This window comes from Cyanistes caeruleus, chromosome 17 (genome assembly GCF_971803275.1).
Source record: "Cyanistes caeruleus chromosome 17, bCyaCae1.hap1.1, whole genome shotgun sequence".
Classification (NCBI taxonomy): domain Eukaryota; kingdom Metazoa; phylum Chordata; class Aves; order Passeriformes; family Paridae; genus Cyanistes; species Cyanistes caeruleus.
The window spans coordinates 1,697,024-1,718,887 of NC_141717.1; the positions used below are offsets into that span (position 1 = coordinate 1,697,024).

Below are 21,864 nucleotides of genomic sequence, written 5' to 3' on the forward strand. Positions count from 1 at the left end.
AGAGCATCCTACAACTACAGAAATGGGAAAGGGAGGGTGAAAGCTGGGAAGGACAACACTGGAAGCTCAAAAAGCATCAATGTTCTGTCAAAACAAGAGTAGGAAGGCTTAATTCAGGGTGTTCTGTGGATGGCCAAGAAAAAGCAAAAGCTAAGTCCAAACCAGTTATGATATCCAGCCACAGGACAAAAATAACACTCCCTGTTCTTCAAAGGGAATGTGCTTGGCTGATGCTCCCGGAGACTGATACACTCCATAGCTCCAGCATAAATCTAGTAAGGAACACACAAGTGACAACTGGACCTCAAATTCCTCCTGAAAATGCCACCTTTATGTCACTAAAAATTCCATACTCAGTGCCCTCTCAGCTTGGTGCAGCAATGGTCAGGACATGGTTCACATGTCCTCCTGCACAAGGAGTAACAACCACCTCTGCTCCCACAGAGCAGGTTTATTTTGCCAGCGATTTAAAAACTGCAGGGGCTAATTTAAGATGTGCCCAATTTAGGACAAGGTGCCAAGCTCCAAGGCTGTGCTGAGAAGTGACACTTGTGTTCAGGGATCCTGAAAAAGGATGGACAGAAGCACCTATGGTGCTGTATGACAGACACAGCTGCCACTGCATCCAAAACTCTCAGATACTGGACACGGGCAGGCAGAGGCTGCTTACAGCACCTAACAGCCAACAGGAAAAAGGCTCTTCATCTCTCAGCTGTGTGCTGATCCAACACTCAGATGCCCACAGAGTAGAGAGGAATTCCTCAATCCTGTTTCTAATAGGCTGGGTAAGAGCAGCTAAAATACAGAGCTACATTTACAGAGCTTCACTTCCAAGGGTGTGCCCTTTCCCAAGCTGGAAAGATGATCCATTCCACACTGCATCACAAAACCTGGCTGCTTACAACTGTTTCCACACAACAGAGCAAAAACAGCAGACCCCAATCAAACAAAAAGGCAAACGTTCTCTCCCCTCCCTGCCAAGGTCAGGGACCTGAGCTCCACATGAGATGTCCCCACCACAAGAGCAGCCCCAAGCATGCACCAGCACGGGCAAGTTGTGCTTTCTGCACCGACTGAAAAATAGTGGTAGATGACACAATACTCATTTTAAAATTGGGATGTGGGATCTGGGAGGGGATGAGGATGAGGACAACGTGCTTACAAGTAATTTACAAACAGAACCTCCACATAACATTCTGGCATTGCTGTTTTGGGATGGCATTAAGTACATGTCAAAGAGGATGCCAGGCTCAAGCTGTTCCCAAAATCCAAGAGCCTTTTCTCAGGGGATGGTATCTGCCAGGGCAGGGGAGCAGCATGCCCTGTCAGCACGTCCCAGCTGTGCCAGAGACACAAGGAGTTCCACTGCCAAGGCTGTCAGCAGCATCAGCAGGATCAAATTCACTTGGATACCAAAGCCACTCCAGCTGATTATCCTAAAGGTGTGTCGCTTCCCAGAATCAACAGAAGCAGAGACTATCGGAGCATATATTACTGTGAAACAACAGAATGTGACCTAATTCTCTAATTAGGAATGGGCTCAATTGTCCACAGAGGACAAGGGAAGGTTCGGAAATTATTCACTGAGATTTCTTTTTCCAACAAAAAGACGCTGGTATTTAGTTGCTACAAAACAGTGAGCTCTAAGACAAAAGGTCTAAAGCTGTGACCAAAATTCCTTCTCTTGAGGTTTCATGCTTATACCAAAGATCCCACTTAACTCACTCCTTATTCCTACCCTGTCTGCTTCAATCCCACTTCAACCAGGAGACAATTCCAACTGTAACACTTCACTTAGAACAGCCACCCCGTTACACTCTGCATTGTAAACACCAACCCCACTGAGCAGTTCCACAGCTCCCAGGCGAGGTAGGTTCTCCAGAAACACAAACTCTCTTCAGGGAAGCTCTAAAGAGCACCTCCTCGAAGGCAAACCACACCAGCCCAGCCAGACACCCGAGGAGATGAACGATACCAAAGCCTTCTCCTTCCTGAAGCGCTGCTCCCATTTCACAGGCAGCTCCACTTGTGAGTCACCACCTCCCCGTAAATCTCCGTGGAGCAAGTGTGCACTTGCATCAGCTCCTAGGGAGCTGGTGGTAGCTACAAGGACAGAGTGTGGTCGGCACCACACCGCTTTGAAAGCTCCGAATTTGGCCAGTGCAGAGCACCAAGGAGCTCCCGATTCCCTCGGGTTCCTGATACAGTCAAAACTCGGCACCACCTGCTCCTGCCCTGGGCTGCAGTGATGATGCACGGTCTGAGCCCTTTGGGATGTTATTATGCACGGAGGAGGTGGAAGGATGACAGATTGAAACCCACAGCAGGACCCGCACCCCCGCCAGGCCGTGCTACACTATAACTGCAAGAAATGCACAGCGCTACTCCTTGGCTCTTAATTATGGTCTTGTGATACCGTAGTTATAATGGTCTGTCGTGGGCTCCATTAGGAACCTCGACGCTGGCTGGAGGTGAATCAGCCAACCCGATCGCTCCCGGTACAGCCACCGAGCCAGAGCGGCTCCGGGCTGGGGATCAGGCTCCAGTTCTTTTGTTACAGCCCTTGCTTCCTCTGGGAACGGCTCGGTCCTTGTGGCAGCCGAGGACGGGCAGGGCAGCCCTGCCCTGCGAGCGGGACCGCTTGGGAAGGGTCCCCCTGCGCATCCAGGGATTAGATCAGACACCAGACCCTCTGCCCACATTCTCCTTCAGATTTGGGGCATTTCAAGGAGCTGAGGAGGCCTCTGAGCTGCCTGCCACGCGCTGCGCTCCCAGTTAATGAAAAAAAAAAAAACAAAGGAAAAAGCAAAACAACCCCTCCCTGCCCGCCAGCTCGGCGCTGGGGTACGGCCATCAGGGATCCCCGCGGGATGCGGGTGTCAGCCATGGCGGGGAGAGGTGACAGTGACAGGGGTGTGACAGCGATGGGGGTCCCGCGGCCCGGCTCCCCCCAGTCCCCCTTACCGTTGCTGTAGGCGTAGGGGGACTCGGAGGCGCCGTCCTGCAGGCTCTCCAGGATCTCCCCCTTCCCCACGTCGCTGTCGCCCACCAGCAGGAACTTGAGCAGGTAATCGTAGCTCTTCACCGGGCTGCCCTGGGTGCCCATCCTGCCTCTCATCGGCGGAGCGGCCCGGCCCGCATCCTCCGCCCGCCAGCCTCGGGCTGCGGCCTCTGCCCCACCGCCGCTCACCGCCGGCCGCGCATCTTCCGCCGGGGCCGCGCTGGGACCTGCGGCGGAGGAGAAGGAGGAGGAGGAGAAGGCGGAGGAAAGGCCCGGCCCGGCCCCGCAGCGCCCCCGCCACTGACACGGCCCCGCTCCGCCCTCCCACTCGCACAAAGCGCCGCCGCCCCACCGGGCGCCGAGCCCGCCCCGCCCCGCCGGGCCCAGGCACCGCGCCGGGTCAGCCCCAGCTCCGGTCCCGCCACCCACCTCAGCCGGGCCGGGCCGCCCCCGCCTCGCGGACCCGCCGTGTCCGCCCGAGCTCAGGCGGCGCCTCGGCCACGTTCTCGCCGCTTCCATAGGCTGAGGCGTGCGTCAATCATAGCTGGCCCTGCCTCCTCCATTAATCTGCCGCTTCTATAGGCTCAGTCACAAGTCAGTCCGAGACGCCCCGCCCCAACGCGCCCCTCAGAGCTCAGGGGGCAGGGCCAGCGGCCGGCCGAGGGATCGCGGACTACAGCTCCCGGCGTGCCTTGCGGGAAGCGGGGCATGATGGGATACAGAGTCGGGCGGGGGAGCACCTGACGGGGGGAGAGGCCCCCGGGATCGGGGACCGGGATCGGGGACCGGGATCGGGGACCGGGATCGGGGAATATCTGTATGTGCGGGGCACCCAGGTGTCATCCAGGAGGGGAGAACATCCAGATGTGAGCTGAGCAGCCGGACGGTAGGGGCACTCAGATGGGCAGCATCCAGATGTGTGGGGCATGCAAGAAGACGCGCCATCCAGGATTTGGGGTATCAGGTGGGAGAGGTGTACAGGCAGGTGGGTACGAGGGAGGGAGGGCATACAGGTGTCCTCCTCCAGATACGGGGTGGGCGTCCGGAAAGAGGGGCACCCACAATTTGGGGGTATCCAGATGGGTGAGCATCCATTTAATGGCGGGCAGCGGGTTCTTGGGCTGGGAGGGTTGTGCACCCCATGGTTTGTGGGGCACGGGGCAGCCACAGTGACACCCAGCATGTCCCCAGGGAATGGGATGGGGCTGTGGGTGCCAGGCTGAGCCTGTATCCAGGACTCCAGAGGAGTCCCTAGGCAATGGCCTGACATGGCTGAGGAACCACTCCCAACCCAATCCCAGGGGATTCCCAATGGGAAGATGTGGAGGATCCTCTCCCTGCCATCATTGCTGACAAATCCCTGTGCTGAACAAAGCATCCTGCTAATCTTTCCTGGACTGGGCATTTCACCATCAGTGTTCCCAGCCTGGCTGCTTCCCATTTCAGTGATCCATGTTCCCCAGCCCAGTGAGCACCACAGGTGCCCCTCAGCGTGCAAAGATCCTGCGGCTCCCCAACTCCTCAGGGAGCTCCTGGTGGCTGCTCATGCCAGAGAGCCCTGGGGAGGACTAAAGAGCATAGCAGAGTCACTCATGGATGGAGAGGGAGAGGGGATGGAGTGAGGGGTGATGTTTTTATAGAATCACAGAATGGTTTGTGTTGAAGGGGACCTCACAGACCACCCAGTCCCAACTTCTACCATTTCCAGGGACACCTTCCAGTATCCCAGGTTGCTCCCTGTCCAGCCTGGCCTTGGACACTTCCAGGGATCCAGGGGCAGCCACAGCTTCTCTGGGCACCCTGTGCCAGGGCCTGCCCACCCTCCCAGGGAACAATTCCTTCCCAATATCCCATCCAGCCCTGCCCTCTGGCAGTGGGAAGCCATTCCCTGTGTCCTGTCCCTCCATCCCTTATCCCAGGTCCCTCTGCAGCTCTCCTGGAGCCCCTTTAGTCCCTGGAAGGGGCTCTGAGGTGTCCCTGGAGCCTTCTCCTCTCCAGGTGAGCACCCCCAGCTCTCCCAGCCTGGCTCCAGAGCAGAGGGGCTCCAGCCCTTGGAGCATCTCCGTGGGTTCCCCTGGACTTGTTCCAGAGTCGTTCCCTCCACACTCACAGGGAGGGGGGTCCTATCCCCTCCTCAGTGGTCGCAGTCTGGCTCACTCTCCTCTCCCACAGCCTGAGGGTTTGAGCTCCTGAGCTGCCCTGGAGCCACAAGCTTTGAATCCCTTTGTGGAAGGCTGTTCTGGTGAGAGGTTTGTGTCCTGTGGGCCAAGGGGATCCTCACCCTTAGCTGCTCTGTTTGGTTTCTCCACTGGCAGGGGCCAAACAGAGCCCCTCTGTGCCCTCTCCCAGCTCCCACAGCTGCTGCCAAAGGACAGGGAGAGCCTTGGCAGAGGAAAATGAAATAGCAGCTAAAGCAAACCCAAAGAGCAGATGTCCTCCTGCAGCCACTGCCATTCCTGGCCACTGCATTCCCAGGGTAAAGGGGCTTGGAGGGTAAAGCCTGTGGAGAAACAGCCACACCAGGGCACAGCCTGGTGAGTGGAGCAGGGGGAGAGGGGAGACCTGTGGATGTTTGTTCTCCCCAGAAGAAGAGAAAAGCCTCATTTCTGTACAACAGTCCATTGGATCCAAAGCAATGGAAGTGGACAGGAGGAGAATGGGCAGGAATTTCCTCTATTTTGCTTCTCTTTTCTCATCTTGTGGATTTCAATCCTGCTGCTGCACAGGGCCAGCCAAAGCCCTGTTTATGGCTCACTCATTCCAAGGGACTTCTCTTGTCTTTGGTGGGATGGTGGAAACCAAACAGAGCCCAGATGGGTGAGAATTGTGGCAAGAGGTGGGAGGCAGAGGGAGAGGGGCAATCCTGGCAGAGGGGTGACCTTGGCAGGGGCTTGCTGCAATGTGGGGACTTTGTCACTGCCGTGACAGCTGGGAGAGGGAAAAGGAGAAAGGAAAGGAATTCAAGGGAAAAACTGCTCTGGTGTGAGGAGGGAAGGAGTGGCCAGAAGGGACCCATCATTCCTAGGCCCAGCTTGGGAATCCCAGCAGGCTCCTGCTCAGATTGCTGTGCTGCAGAGGATTGTCCCCCATCCTGCCCCCTCACACTGAACACACCACATGGGCAGGCTCACGGGAAACCAAGGAACCCTCTCTGAATCACAGGAACACCCAGAGCTGGAGGAGCATCACCTCAACCATCTCCCAGGCCTGAGGTGGCATTCATTGGATCCTTCTTGCACAAGCTCTGCGGTTTAGCCTTGGCAGAGCAATTATAGCTGGACAAGTGCTGAAATACCTCTGTGTGTGAGAGCAGAGGCTGAGGAACTGCCCAGCCTGGCCCTGGGATGGGGATGAACAGCCTGCCTGGATCAGCTGAGCCTCCAGCAGCTGCCCTGCCCTGTCCTTGTGCTGCTGACAGCCACACCATGCTCAGCAGCAAGTCAAACTAGAGGGAAGGGCTGGATTTTCCTCCCAACATCTTTATTCTCATGTAATCAAAATCCATTTAAGATCTGATTAAAAGATTGAATTAACCAATAAAACCTATCAGTAGAACAAAGCTCTCCATCCCTAAACTCACACACAAGCACTGGTATGTGCAGCATCCCTCATCCCTGCTGCAAATGGCACTGCTGGCATTGTCACTGTCCTGCTGGCAATGTCACTGTCCTGCTGGCTGCCACTGACCTGCCCAGCACTCCTGCCTGCAGAACTGGAGCTGTGATGAGCCTGAAGCCAGTGTGGTTCCTGAGCTTGTTCCTGGACTGGTGCAAGGGACTGGTCTGTGTTTCACATCACCAGGCTGCGTTTCACATCAGGGCTGCAGTGGGAAGGAAGTCACCTTCAGCTGGGGTTAGTGGTGACATTTAAAACAAACACTGTGTCACTGCTGCGGGAGCACTTTGCTCCTGCTAAACGCCTGGTGCTTCACGTGAGGGAAGGAGAAATGCACAGTGGGTTTTAACTTCCTTGCCAAACCTCACTCACAAACACTCACACACTTTTAATGAAACTCTCAATGAGTCAGTGCTCTTTTATAATACTTTACTTTAACACTGTGAGGAGGATTGATTACAAGAACTGCGAAGTTCTCACGATGCCAGATGTTAAAAAACACAGTGGATGGGAGAGGAGCTGCAGCCTATCCCTGCCCCAAGCTGGGCCTGGGTTCTGCAGCTTCCCCCAAACACCTCCACTGCTCCCAGCCCCAGCACCTGCCTGGGAACACAGGGGGCTGTTCTGTCACCTGCAGCACTCATCAGTGCAGGAGCACGCCTCAGATTTAGCTTGCTGAAATGGTAAATGGAGAGTCTGAGCACTCCTGGTTTGAGGCCCTGGCATGGTTAAGGACTGGAGCCAAAGGTGACAGACTCTTCCAGCAACTCCTAATGCAAAATGGTGAGCCAGAAGCAAAGGTGGTGGGCACTCTGTTCTCATGCAGGAAGGCAGATCAGCTGCCCATGCAGGGCTTGGATTGCTCTGAACGTGTTTATCCTGCACCCAAAGCTCCTGATCCTGCTGGGAAGCCCTGTGGCCTCCTGTCATGTGGAGAATCAGCTGAGATCCAGCCCCATCCCCTGTGTGTGCACAGCACACTCACCCTTGGAGGTGACCACACTCAGGCTGTTCTCTGACACTGCAGACCTGGACACTGCCCAAGCCCCCAGAGCTCCCACTGTGACCTCAGCACAGGCAGAAGTGTGGATGGAGAGAAAGTGCTCTCTGCTCTGGAAAAGGACCAAGGAGCAGGTCAGGGATCTGAGTCAATGCACAGGCATCCCCCTAACCAAGGCTTTAGCCCCCAAAAGGCAAAGGGGCTACTGAGCAGTCCCTGAAGAGGGGGAACAGGAGCAGAGATGACACAGAACTGAAATAATGTTCACATTCACTGAGCCAACCTGAGTTACAGTGTTGCCAATCTCTGCACAACACAAGGACAAGGGACATGAACTGAAACACATCAAACCCTGCCTGAGAGCAGGGAACACCTTTTCACTCTGGGGTGACCAAGGACTGGCACAGGTTGGCCAGGGAGGTGTTGGGAGTTGCCATCCTTGGAGATATCCCAAAGCCATCTGGACACAGTCCTGGGCAACCAGCCTTGGTGGCCCTGTGTGAGCAGGGGCTGGACCAGGCGATCACAGCTTCCACCGGTTTCCTGTGGTGGTGTAACCAGCAGGTCTAAGCATAAAGGGTAAACCACTGAGGATGAGAGTTAAGCAAAAAGATGGTGTTGGAGCAGCAGGAAGAAGCAGCACAGGGCAGAAGGAAAGCAGCTCGTTCTCTGCAGGGTGAAATGCAGATTTTCCTGCCTTACACTACTGAAAATCAACATATGAGTTGTACATTTGTGCAAGAGTCTTTGTGTGGGCCTGAATAGGGCACAGTCCAGCTGCAGCATCAGGGAAAACTCCCAAACCCATAACCAGAGCCTTCAGTGCAGTGTAATTACTGAGGTTTCCTTTCAGCATTGTCACATGCTGTCCTGGTTAGGGGAAGAAAGTATTTCTCCAAGGCAGAATTTCTCTCTAGGATAGACTTTTTCATGCAGCAACTCACATTTTCCTTCACAAACCCCTTGCCTAAGTAAAGAATAAAGCACTGGGAACCAAAAGGTGGGATAAATAATAATAAGGAAATGCAGTATTACAAAAGGTCTGTAAGATCAGAGTCTGACTGATGGCTGGCAAAGCCTGCTTGCTGCCTGCTATAAGGGGTGTGTGGTAGGAATGGGAGATCTGGAATTTTTAACTACTTCTCATCCAAGGGCTGCTCTGGATAATAATGGATCTGAGGATAAATCAGAGACAGAGCCTTACCAGCAGCCTGAGGAAATGCCAGCACTGGGCCAGTCTGTGCTGCCATGGAAGATGAGGCTGATCCTAACTTCTAATTAGAGAGATGACATAAGGTCAAGTGTTCTTGAGCAGGATGTCTGCTACGTTGTTGTAATGTCTCTGCACAGAGTAGGAAAAGGGTGGGGGAAGCCTCTTTCACAGCAGGGACTGGAAAGGAAGAGGAGAGACGTGGCAAACATCCAGCAGAAGCAACTCAGATGCTCAGATACCATCACAGGCAAGGAGAACACCCAGTGTGAGGAGCAGAGAGGCAGCTCAGGCACCAGCCTGCGTGACATAGGAGAACTGCACCCACAAGGAGCTGCCACTGCCCAGCTGGGCTGCTCAAGGTTCTCTGTTGCAGAAGACTCAGGATCTCAGGTTTGAGGAGGAGCTTTTCCTCACTTTGGTATTTCCCCAGCCCAGAGTCAGTATCAGCCTTTAGTAAACAAACCCAGCACTGGAACATCTGATACATCTGGCAGGTTCCCAATAGGAAGGTCACAGCTGCTGGTTTTCATGGCTGTGTGCTGTCTCTAGGGCTTTCATGGCATTTGATCCCAAAGGACCAGGATTAGGATGATCATGAACTGTCTGGTCACACAGAAAGATTTTAAAAGGCAGGATATCAGAAACATTATTTTAACGAGACTGAAAATAACAAAGTTTCTCACAGCAGTCAGCAAACTGAACTGTGCAGGAGTGGGAGGAACCAGGGGATATAATTTAGGAGCTCCAGGGGAAAGATGAGAGGGAGGTAAGGTGTAAACCTGCTCTGCTCAGTGCCAGGTGAGGATGTGGCTCATGACTCTGACTTCAGCTGAAATGAAAATGTTATTTAGACCATTCATCCACTAAGTGCATCACAGCCTGCAGTTATTCCCACCTGGAGTGCAGAGAATTACTCAGGCAGTGATAATTCCAAGACAAAAAGATACTGCAAAGGAGTTTTAAGCACAGATCATCAAAGAACAAACCCTCCAGTTTCTGCAGGCAGGGATGTCCCAGCCAGAGCTGCAGTGGCAGCTGGTGAGGGGGGTTTGCCACACTGCCTTTCCCCAGTGATGTGCCCTGGCTCAAGGTGACTGGACATCACCTAGTGCCCATGTACTCACATGTCCCTAAGAAACCTCAAAGGCCTTGAAGCTTTGCCTGCTAAGGAATGTCTGGACAATGCACCTGCCTGCAGTGCTTCCTTTTCTCTATGCCTGTAGAGGCAGTGACTGCACCATGAGGGGCTTTTAGCAGCTCCAGACAACCCAAATGTATCTGGCCAGGGATGTCTTAAAGCAGGAGGGCACAACTCTTTTCTTCTGTGGCAGCTGCCAGCACATGGATGAGACACAGGGCTGGGGTAGGGAGTGCTGCCTGAAGGCTCCTAAAGCCCCAGAGCACCTTGCCCTGCCAACACCCACTGGAATACAGAGGCAACCATCCAGAGAAGGGCTGGCCACTGCAGCCACAGCACTTTCTCCTCCTCCTCCTCCATCCTTGGTTCCTTGGCCAGTCAGAGGAAAAGGGGCAGGATCCAGCACAGCCCTCACCTTCCAGTGCAAAAAGCAGGGTACAGTGACACTGATTCCTTGTTTGAGCTGGGGCAGAGGAACAAGCAGAGCTGGAGAAAGTGTATTTTGGGTAAGGACTGTATTTAAATTTGACACAACCACAGCATGCCCAGTGGGACATCACCCTCCAGTGCACAGGCACCCTTTCCAAGAGAGGGAATAGGAGACACATCAAGATGAGACCAGGGCATGGAAAGCCAAGCACTGATGCACTTTGGAAATGTATCCAAAGCAAAAAACTGCCCTAAGAGAAATCACAGAATCATGATACAACAGTCTGTGCTTCTGGGCCTTCAGCCTAGCTCTTTCAACACCTTCTCTGGTGCTTCAGTGAGGGTGAGTGCAAACCCTCCTCAAAAGAAATGAATAAATATCCCATGAACTCAGACACCCAGCTGTTCAGTTTTCAGTGTAGGACTCCATGAGCTGTTTCTCCACATGGTTTTTGGCTTGAAGGCTGAAGCATAAAAGGTCCAAAACATGCTCTGCCTGAAGGCACCACAGCATTGTGGCTGCAAACCACCTGTGAGGCTGCTTTGCTATGGCCCTGTGATCTGACGTGGAGGGAAAAATTCATCACCAAATCATTTGGGAGCTGCTTCCTCCATGACACTGAGCATCGGTTTCATGAGGCACTGACGGATTTCACCTTTTGCTTCCAAAAAAAATCATTAGCATAATATACAAACACAGTGTAGGGGAAGAGAAAGTTGAAAAATAATGTTTAAAAATACTTGCCTTTAAAAAATCAGCCCTTTCTATGTTACCAAAATCTATTTAAAGGATGGAGCAGTTGCTGGCTCTAAGCAGCCTTTGGTCCCAAAGCATTAGGAGTCAGTATGTTTTTCAGGTCAAGTTCCTAAGTTCCTCCACTGTCTTTAGTTCTGCTTGTCTCCTTTGTGTTTCCAAGGGTAGATGAGCTCTCCAAGGAAGAGTTTCTTGCAGAGAGATGTCCAGGAGTCCCTGGGATAGCAGCTGTAGGTGGGCAGTCTGTACGTCTGGATCACACCTCCGTAGGAGAGCGGGTTGATCTGTGTGGAGAAAGAGGGACAATAGCGAGGGAAGCACCAGTCCTGCTCCTCACACGGCATCAGAATCCCTCCCTGGCTTGCTAAGGCTGTTTATCCTTCTCCAACATCCCCCAACATCAACAAATTGAGCTTGGCAAGGAGTGTTACTAGAATCATTCCCAAGCAGAGGGGCAGACAAGCAGCAGCACAAGAGCTGGAGGAATGAGAGGTGCGTGTGTTACACACCAGAGTGGAGGGGGACAGTGGCTGGAGAGACAGCAGACAGCAACAGAATCACAGAGTCATGGAATTTTTTAATTTGGAAAAGACCTTTAAGATCACTGAGTCCTTAACCCAGCACCACCAAAATCACCACCAACCTGTGTCCCCAAATGCCACATCCACACTGCTTTTGAACATCTCCATGGGTGGTGTCTCCAGCACTGCCCTAGGCAGCTGTGCCAGCATCTCACCACCCTTCCAGTGAAGAAATATTTCCTAATATCTAATTTAAACCTACACCTAGTACTGCACTGGGGATGCACTAGGACTCCAGGAACTCCACTGGAGTAGACCAGTTTAGCTGTACCTCAGCCCACAGCTGTGTGTCAAGTTAAACTTGGTATCACCTGAAACCACCCAGTGGAACTGAGTCCAGCACGATGGGATCACACCACAGAGCTCCTCATTACCATTTTCAATTAAGTCTCCTTGACTGAGTTAATACTTTTTAATTTGACTTCAATCACTACTCCAAGTCTGTGCCTACAAAAGTTCTGACCATGGTCCCCAGTTGCTGCATTGACCTTTTGAAGACAGGCATGTGAACAAACTCATTAACTGTACAAGGGGTGACAGAAGCATGTCAGATCTTGGAAGTGCTCATCCCAGTGAAGCATTCAGGGGAGGGAGACAGGTGAAGTGCACAGGATGGATCCAGTGTGGCCAAGACTTGATGCATGAAAAGGATGCACAGCCCAGGCTCCAAAGGACCAGAAAGATGGCACAGAAATGGTGGAGCTCAGAGCACAGACCATGAGAGATGCCCAGGGACTTACAGAAGCAGGGAAAGCTTGGCAGTGGAGAGAAATGGAAGGACATCCCTCTCTAGTAAAAGGGTTCAGCTCTGCTGGAACCAAACAAGCAGCTCTGGGAAAGGAGACTGTAATTCACAGCACAGAATCCAGCCACAAAAGCAGAGACAGCAAAACACATGCACAGAATCACTACTTTATCAAAGCTGATTTTTTTTTTGTCCACTAAAAAGCATCTGGGTTTTTGGGAGTTTGCCTGTTTCACCAGCTTGTTTCAGCTGCTTGGAGCTCATGGAGTGGTGAGGGATGAACCCCCAGTGCCTACAGAGATGGAGCTCTTAGAAAGCAGGGTTGAGCTAAGAGTTCATTAGAACTAATCCTGGAGATCTCTGTCAAATTAGTTTCAAAGTACAAGATTGCTCAAGCAGAAGGGGGAAATGTCTGTACACAGAAGCATCCATAGGAAGTTGAGGAAAAAGGCCAGGGCAGCTGCTTGCAGGGAAGATCATAAGAAAAGAAGAACCAGGGGGGAAAAAAAGGCCAAAGAAACCTGTCCCCAGCACTAACTGCTGTAAAACCTGAATAACAATTTCTGTCCATTTCCTCAGCTGTAGGCAAAGCAGAGTGTCTTCAGTGCAAACATGCTGGGGGAGGAGAACAGGAACTGCTGCTCTACAAGGGAGAGACACAGCATGTGTTCCCCTGACTATTTGCTGTGTGGGCTGGAAGGTCTGCACACAACATTTCTTGTTGAGAAGCATCCCTGGGCAGAGTGGTGATACCCAGGGGTAACACTGGCCACTGTAATAACCAGGGCTTTCTACACCCAGAGCAATTCACATCCCTTCCTCTCCTGCTACAAATGGAAGCAAACAGACAAAACTCATTATTAGTGAAGAGGCAATATTTGTTTCCCTTATGAAAGTTCTGTAGGTCAAAGCTCTAATAAACCCTGCTAGAATATCCATCCTAATGGAGCTGTTCCCTTTTCCCTTCCTCTGTTTAACCCTTTCCAAATCAGTTGCTGAAGATGAGACTTTCAGCAGAAGGTACATGAATGGATTAAACTCATTGTGTCCCAGAATCTCAGACTGTTTGGGTTGGAAGGAACCTTAAAGGCCATCCCATTCCACCCCTGCCATGGCAGGGACACCTTCCACTGTCCCAGGTTGCTCCAAGCCCTGTCCAGCCTGGCCTTGGACACTTCCAGGGATCCAGGGGCAGCCACAGCTTCTCTGGGCACCCTGTGCCAGGGCCTGCCCACCCTCATAGGGAAGAATTTTTTCGTAATACCTACTCCAGACCTGCCCTTCTTCAGTTTAAAGCCAGTTTTCTCCCTGGGCTACTGCTTCAGTTGAGCCACACTGCCAGAAATATTTCTTCATGTGCACCAAAAGAAATTACTTTAAACACTAATGAAAACCTGACCTATGTAAGAGTTCCTGAAGAATATTAAGTAGCATTTGGAATCAAAATATCATCCCCCATCCTCTGCCCCCCACCAGGGTCTGGACTTTGCATTCCAGAGACACTATGTTAAAAATCAAAAATAATCCCTTGGCTGAACCATGGAATTGATGGGGTTGGGAATGCTCAAAACCAGAATTATTGATTTCTAATCCACTACCAGTGTCCCACAGGACAGCTCAGGCTATCACCTACAGCTGCAGTTATTTTGGGCACAGGCCCATGCATCCAGCCTGACTTCTACCAGGCACTGCTCCAAGAGGGCTTCCACACAGGGAGGGGGCAAAGCCACTGCAGATTCTCAAGAAAGGCACATCATCATGTACAACAAATAAGAATTTCACTTAAAAATGGGTTTTTTTCATTACCCTCTCCAAAGGCCTATCAGAAAGTGGGATGTTCAGCAGGATTTCCGACACAAGCCCATTTTTTGTTTCCACCAGCACAAAGAGAGCAAAAAAGTGCCTTTTCTGACTGTCTGCTCATTATTATTGGAAGAGAAGGGTGGGAGAGACGTCTACTCTTGAGGCAGATGTCTCATTCCACCTCTTGAGGTGATGACTTGTGCTATATTCCAGATAGAAAATGGATCTTCCTGCAGTGGTCCAAGGAAAATTCATCAGTCATATGACTCACTGCCTCTGCTTCTGTAAGTCATGGTCTTTTCCCTCTGGAGACTCCATCCACCTCAGCTGTCACACACACTGATGCCAAAGCCTCTGCTCAGCACCTCCTGTGCCTCACCTCTGGTGTCTGTTTCCTTTTTCTGGAATCTCCTGGCCACACAGGATGGCAGATTTTGGTTCTTGTACCACTACCCTACTGAAAGGCAGGAGCTGGGAAGACAGCTTGCTTAGAGAATGCTAGTTTTGCCCTGAAAGACATCTGTTGAAGGGATTCCCTCTGGAATTGCTACTAGATGGTTTTCTGGTTCCCTGCTAGTCTGACCTTTGCTGAAATAGGTGGGACTGGTGATGGAAAAAGCAAAAGGACTGGGAAGCTGCAGTTAAGTCCTTCCCACACACTCCCCCAGTGTCCAAGTGCTTTTGTAAGTGCTATACACTACTGGCAGCCTCTCCTCTTTAGGATGCAGAGAGCAAGAAAAGCTGCCTTGGGACATGGCTGTGCTCCTGCTGGGTCAGGAGATGGAAATTTCACTCCTGAAAGTGTAAGGAGTGTAAGCTGCCAACACCTCATTTCTCTTCCAAAAGAAGATAATTTTCTTTAGTATCTTTGATGCCAGAGCATGGAAATGGGGGGTTACAAAAGCACAGGTAAGCCTTGTTCATACCCCTCACTAGGGCAACTCAGGAGAAAAGCAGGAGGCCCTTTCATCTTGCCCAGACTATCATCCTGCTGAACTCATGGAGCAGCCAAGGCTTTCCAGCACCTCTGAAGGGTAAGAGCTTTTCCTGTTGCTTCATTCTGGATGGTTTAGCTGCTTTCTTTTACTTCTCCCAGTGTTTAGCAATTATCACATGAAACTGCAGAGCCAGGAGGTGATAATGGCATGAGGTCTTAATCCCCGAAGTGACAGAGCTCTGTGTTTCTCCTACCTCCCCTTCTTCTACATTTCACTTCACACCATCCAGGGCACTGCATTTTCTCCAAACACAGGATGCAAGCAGGGCATCAAAAAGCACAGAAAGCAGCAGCCAGCCATAGCAACATGAGATAATTTCCCTTGCTTCAGCATTTTACAGCTGACAATTTTGAAGTGGAGCCTTTCAGTGGGAGCAGCACAGATGGACTGGGGTCACTCTGGGGGAAGGAATTGTCACGGAAGGCACAGGGGCCTTACCTGCATAAGGAGTCGCAGAGGTTTTCCATCCTGCTGCTCAAGGACTCTGAACTTCACTCCAGCTGCAAAGACAGAAAACAATGAAAGCAAACACATGGTGGGATTGTTGGGGTGTCCTGAGCAGGGCCAGGAGTTGGACTCAGTGGTCCCTGTGATCCTTTCCCACTCAGGATATTCCATGGTTCAATGCCTGGAGAACAGTCCAGTGCATTTGCAGCCCAGTGCTGTTGGCTGAGCACTGATTCCGTAGAAATTGTCTTCAACCTTTCTGGATTTGGGAACGTTCCCCATTTTCAACAGAAAGCATGGATTGTCTCTACAATGCTTTAATCCTAATGATACAGCTCCATTAAAAGTAACCCCTCTCACCTCCAGCTTGAAAACTCAGGCCTAGAGCAAGTACAAAGCCTAGAAATCAGCCAGCCAGACCTCAGCATGAGAGAGGGACTGGAAAAACCTTCCACTTTTCCCAAACTCCCATCAGAATGGGAACTCCATGTTAGCAGCAGGCAGAGAGCCTGCCTTTAATTTGTGCTCATGTGGACAGAGCACATGTGCAAATCTGTCCCTCTTTCAGGCTAAGGGAGGGAAGTGGCTGACCTGGAGGCATTAAAACATTTCAGAACAATCCCTGCCCATTAATCCCAGCATCCACATGTTTTTAACAGGCTAACCCCATCAAACCTGCCACTTTCCTATTTCCTCTTGGATTTGCCTCATTGCCAATACTGTAAAGATAAATAGGAAAGATTTTGGATTCCAAGGGTGATGCAGTGCACACAGATTTAACACAATGTTTCAGAGGTAACAGCTTGGACCAGAGAGGCATTTTTCTTAAAAAGATGTCAAATTACTTCACAGAAATAAGACCACCAATCCATCTCTGCAAACCTGTTCCAGCCAAGCATGACCTGTTATTCTTTCCTGCAGGTAAGAAGATAAGACTAAGGCACAGATCAAACACTGACAGGAGCACAAACAGAAATAAAACTCTTCACTATTTTAAGTGCCATTGCTGGAATATCTCTATGGCTCTTGCACACTGAAAAACCAAAATGTTTTCTCTATTTCCTCAAGCTTTGAATGAATTAAAATCATACAGCTCACTCCTGGGAGAGAATGCTTTTCTCTAGCACACAGCTCTGGTTTAAACTCTCTCCCCAAATGATAAAGCTTTTTTCTGCCAAGGACAGGAGGGATTTATCTGCATTTTGCTGGATTATATTGATAGAGGGGCTTCCCCAGTGGCTTGAAATAGATGTTTCAGTACCCTGGGCCTCAACAAGCAAATGTGCTGGATGACCAAAGTGCTCAACATGATTCACAGAGCTCTGGCTAAGAGGAAGTGGCTAAGCCATTCCAGGAACTACTTCTCTGGCAGACTTTGTCAGAGAGAGACAGAAACAAGCAGGCAGTGAAGGTTCAGATATGTGGTTGAGCACTCTGGAGTCTTATCCCAGGAACAGTCCATCATCCCAGCAAATGCTGGTTCTGTAGGTCCCGACCACACATCTCGCTTCTCAAGCTGCAAGTCAACACTTTCTTAATTAGATTATTTAATTGCTCAAGAGTCTTAAACTTCTAAGAAAAGAAGAGCACAAAAAAGCTATAAATTCATTTTAGAATGACCTGCAGATGACTGCAGTGCTCAGGATTCTGTGTAGTTCCCTTCTCTATGGGAAGAGCAGGAAGGCTCAGGCTCCTGCATGTCACTCCAGCACAGAAGACTGAACTATTCCATTAATTCCAGCCAACTCCAGAGCTCAGGGGTCTGCTTTTCCTGTACAAAGGCATCAGCAGTGGCATAGGAGAGCTCAGAATATGAACTCATTTGCTTTGTTTCACACGACAGCACACTCAAGTGAGTGCACTGCTGGTTTGTACTCCAGCAACTGTGGCTGGTCCTACAGAACTATGACAAAACCTGTCCCAACACTTCCACTGTGAATATTGGGAAAGGGAAGTACAGGAAAAATGAACTGGCCTGTTCACAATCAATCAATGCTGGTAACCTGTGTGTGGGCAGTCTGAGAGCCCTGAAACCCCTGCTGTTCCTTTCTTTGTGCTGTGAATCCACATCCCAACCAAGGTAGTGCCCCTTGAGCTGGCACTGGCTGCACAGAACTCTTGCACAGAGAACATCAGCTGTAATCTAGATAAAAAATGCTTTTTGAAGTCATAAATATTTCATTTTGGACGTGTAGAAAGAAAAAATGCATTTAGTGTGTGGATGGATCATTCACCTACCCCTGGCCAGGGCTTCATCAGTGGAGTATTCTGTCAGTGTTTTGTCAGTTCAGACACTGAGTCAAAGAACTTGGAGGCCACATGCCACAACTGAAGTGAGTTGAACTCAACCCCCTTCCTACCAGCAAAAACTATCCATTCATGTTGGTAGAACCATCTTGATGATGCCTGTAAAATCATCTGCCCTAACACCTGCCAGAGGATGTCTTCTCCAAGTTGTGAGTCTGACAAGGGAAGCAGCACCCCAGCAGTGAGAACATCATGTGATGTGTACTCTCTGAAGTCCTTTGAATTGGATTCAACTGCTCCATCTGTTCCTGTTGCCATGCCACAGTTTTGTGCTGGGGCAGGAATACAGGCTGCAGAAATGCTCAGAGATGCCTCTTCCTCTCACAGGCACCAGGGCACTGCAGTGCCAGTTAAGGAACTCAGCTGAGAATTCAATCCCCTGCTTGGGTGGGGTTTGTTTCCTGCAGCAGAGACCTGGCTGAACAGGAATGAAGAGAAGTAACCTGTGGCCTTACATAACCTAAAGGAATTCATGGTCCTACACCTCTCAGTGGCACCAAGATCTTCTCCTGCCCTACATCCTGCTCATTACTGGGTCAGTTTTCTTCAGCAGCACCTCCTGTTCCCCAAAGACAGCACTGAAGGGTTTAAGATGTTTCTGCCAGGGAAATTCACAGGAACCTGCTGAAGGCTCCCATGGAAAAGCAGGAGTTGGTAATGCAGCTCAGCTCTACCTTCCCAAAACAGTCTGGCAGCACTCCAGCAGACAAAGCTGCTGAGGTTGCCTCGAGCTTCCTCTGCTTTTGATGACTGGCCTTGGTTTACTGATGATCAAGCTCTTTCTTCTATGCTGAATTCCTGCTGCATGCTCTTTAAAAGGATGGGAGATAATAATTTAGATGTTCTTGTCTGTAACTAGATCAACCATAGCTGTGGACAGTCAAAGGCATTCCAAAATAAGTCCTTACACTGGTGCCAGCCATGGTTTATGGTTACCCAAAGTGGAAAAACAATGACTGGTTTCAAAATGGTGACAGATTACTTTAAAAAAGGGAATTATTATCTGAACTCTGCCCAGAGCTTTGAAATTCATCCAAACACTTCAGGTCAGGGCTTCAGTCAGTCAAAGTCAGCACAGAACTGAAAGAGCTCCATTGATTTGCAACCACTGTAGATCCATCCCTTTGGAACTGCTGACATTCCAAGTATTTTTGTGATTTGGCTTGTTTCAGAGCCCAAACACCCTAAGTTATGAGCTTTTTTCACAGAATCATGGAATATCCTGATTTGGAAGGGACAAGGATCATCCAGTCCAATTCCCAGCCCTGCACAGACACCCCCCAACTATCCCACCCTGTCCCTGAGAGTGCTGTCCAAAGGCTTCTGGAGCTCTGGCAGCTTTGGGGCCATGCCCAGCACCCTCTGGGGGAAGAGCCTTTTCCTGATATCCAACCTGACCCTCCCCTGACACAGCTCCATGCCATGTTTGACATGCAGAAGTTTTACCTGACCTGCTAAGTCTAGAACTGGAATAACAGACCTTGTTTATATGATGCTTGTTTGGATGTCATTTTTTAGTGGCCAAGGGCTTTCTAAAGGTGCTCCTGGTTCTGCTTCAAGTTCAGATTTCTTTCCATTGACATCCTCCTCCTGCTGCTTGCAGGAACTGGTTCACGGTAGGGACACCTGCACAACTCGAGCTTTGGGTTCTCTCCTACCCCCACTGCATCCTCATTCAGGAGTGACCCAGTGCATCAAAATCAAGCACATAATGCAAAGTGCTTGAAGTGCTGCAGGGGCAGAGCTGAGGGACTCACCTGCGAGCCTGTAGGATCTGCAGAGGCGAAGGATGAGGGAATAAAGAGGGAGGGAGTCAATCAGGTCCACCAGCAAGTGTATGAGGCCCTGCACAATCACCACCAGCAACCGGAGCTACAAAAACCAGTTTAACAGAACATCTCAGGAAACAGGAGATTAAACAATCGTAAAATTTCTGAGCTGAGCCAGGATTTAACATTGCTGAGTGCTAAGCTAAGGCCTCCCAAAGTGGGTGTGATGTCTGCAAGTGCTGAGCATCCAGACCCTGCATGAAGGTCCTCAGCAATCTGGGTTTAAGGGTAACTGGAAGAAAACTCCTACAGCTGGACTGGAGATGCAGTGACCAGCAAGGACTTGAGAACTATTCCACTTTCAACAGTCACAGTTGAAAAGGAAACCAAAATTGTCCAACTCCGAGTCAACCCCATCACTGTGTACCAGTGAATGTAAATTTTCCTCTCTCCAGCAGTGAGCTGCAACAGCTCATTTTGGCCTGAAGAAACCCCATGTAGAGTTCAAGCAAGAGCAGAGCAGGCAGGAATGAGCTTCCTGCTCTGTGTTTTCTGTCCCTCACTAAAGCACCTCCTTTCCTCACACTGAAGTTATTTTCTGCTGCCAAGCTCATTTGAAAAGAGAGGGCTCAAAAAAGATGCTGAAAGCATGTGATGGCCACTGTCGGTGGAAAATTTGGCTCTGGGCACACCATGGAGAGGACTGGTCATATTGGAGGAAGAAAAGAAAAATAAAGAAGTTCCAGCCTCTGAGGAAAGCTTGGCTGGAAACATTTAATGCAGCAAGTTAATTCCCTGAAAAAAAATGTTCTGGATCAGACTAGAGAGGCCATCACCACAGACATGGATGGAAACATAAAAAAACAACTTCTGAGAGAAAGAGAGGGGAACAGCTTATCCTGCTGGCCAGGATTTGCTGGGAATTCCCTTTGGAAAAACACAAACATGAGCTGTGTGAGAATCCTTCCTAAGACACCCACTTTTTTATTTTTTTTTCTTTATTGATGACCATAAATATCTAGGAAACCATTTTTTACTACCTCAGAAGAGAGTGTTTGACTTGTTTCAAGGGTTAAATCTTACCAGGGTAAACACCAAATAATACAGTGCAGTTGTAGGCAGGAGGAACAGCAGGATTGTGAACAGCAAAGTGCCAATAAATAACTAGGGAAAAAGGAAACACAATAATGAGCAGAGCAATGGCAAAATAAAATATATTGCAAATAAAAAATAGGAGACTCTGAGGCAATGGAAGCTTGCAGGACTCCTTAATGTGTTTTTATCTTGCCTATGTGAACAATGCTGTTACCCTGGATATTTTCAGTATTTCTCCTCTCACTGGGCCTTCTTCAAAACTCATTATTAAGGGAGAACATTTGGAAAGATAAATAAAAGCTGGATCCTGACAGCACTTTTCCTTTACAGGCAACATTCAAGATTTCCCATTCCAGGCCAGCTTCCTTAGGAAACAAGACTTACATGATCTTGCAATTTTTCCACTCTCTGTCCCCAAATGTTTTAGATCCATTGATCAGATTTTACCAGAAAAATGTGAAAAAGAACAGAGAAGTGGTAATTTGAATGGGAATCCTGGAAAGAACTGAGAAGTATTTTTGTTCCTCCTTGTTTTAGCAGTGCAGGCACCTGGTGCAAACCTGACAGAATTTTGGTGATAAACATTCCTCAAGGCAGCAACCAATTGAGCTGTCCAGCCACAGGAATTCGCCTCTTGCTCACTGGGAAGGTGGGAGAGAGGAAAAAGCTGGAGCTGGGGAGCAATATTTAGAGGATGGAGGAGAAAAATCCCTAAGGAAGCAGGTGTCATTAGCTCCACTGCCCACAGAAAAAGTTATTTTTATTCTGGGCCAGCCCAGTTGGTGTAAGTCTAAATAATTCCAAGTGGGAGAAATTCAGATTTATGCCACACAGGGACCTGACTCTTCTATTTCCAGTCACCAGAGGAGAGAGGCCACAGCAGCACAGGGCACTGCAACTTCTGCAAAAAGGGAGCACGGCTGTGGGGTATCATGAAAGGAAACAACCCAGCAGCCACGGTGCGGAGGT

The 21,864-nt window shown here is 50.0% G+C and overlaps 2 protein-coding genes and 1 long non-coding RNA gene across 9 annotated transcripts in view; 1 reads left to right on the forward strand and 2 right to left on the reverse strand.

Moving 5' to 3' along the window:
- Positions 1-3,453, reverse strand: part of RAB40C (RAB40C, member RAS oncogene family) — a 36,417-nt gene extending 32,964 nt beyond the window's left edge. The window contains exons 1-2 of one of the 2 annotated variants that reach the window (XM_086854204.1): positions 3,431-3,453; positions 2,965-3,228 (exon numbers count right to left, since the gene is read on the reverse strand). In XM_086854204.1, the coding sequence (XP_086710330.1) occupies positions 2,965-3,118 (154 nt within the window). In that variant the 5' untranslated portion in view covers positions 3,119-3,228; positions 3,431-3,453. Of the gene's footprint in view, positions 1-2,964; positions 3,283-3,430 lie in introns of those variants that run through there. The other variant, XM_023937090.2, reaches the window with a different exon arrangement.
- A 271-nt stretch (positions 3,454-3,724) lies between these two features.
- LOC111935847 (uncharacterized) lies at positions 3,725-6,560 on the forward strand. Its single transcript, XR_002867880.2, has 3 exons — positions 3,725-3,887; positions 5,587-5,818; positions 6,164-6,560. It is a non-coding gene; the product is annotated as an uncharacterized LOC111935847 (long non-coding RNA).
- Positions 6,561-7,031: 471 nt separating this feature from the next.
- Positions 7,032-21,864, reverse strand: part of PIGQ (phosphatidylinositol glycan anchor biosynthesis class Q) — a 38,712-nt gene continuing 23,879 nt past the window's right edge. For 4 of the 6 annotated variants that reach the window (XM_086854206.1, XM_086854210.1, XM_023936434.2 and 1 more), the window contains 4 exons: positions 20,884-20,964; positions 19,789-19,903; positions 15,716-15,777; positions 7,032-11,434 (listed from right to left, as the gene is read on the reverse strand). In XM_086854206.1, coding sequence (XP_086710332.1) covers positions 11,282-11,434; positions 15,716-15,777; positions 19,789-19,903; positions 20,884-20,964 — 411 coding nt within the window. In that variant the 3' untranslated portion in view covers positions 7,032-11,281. The remainder of the gene's footprint in view (positions 11,435-15,715; positions 15,778-19,788; positions 19,904-20,883; positions 20,965-21,864) is intronic. The other 2 variants (XM_086854207.1, XM_086854209.1) reach the window with 1 other exon arrangement.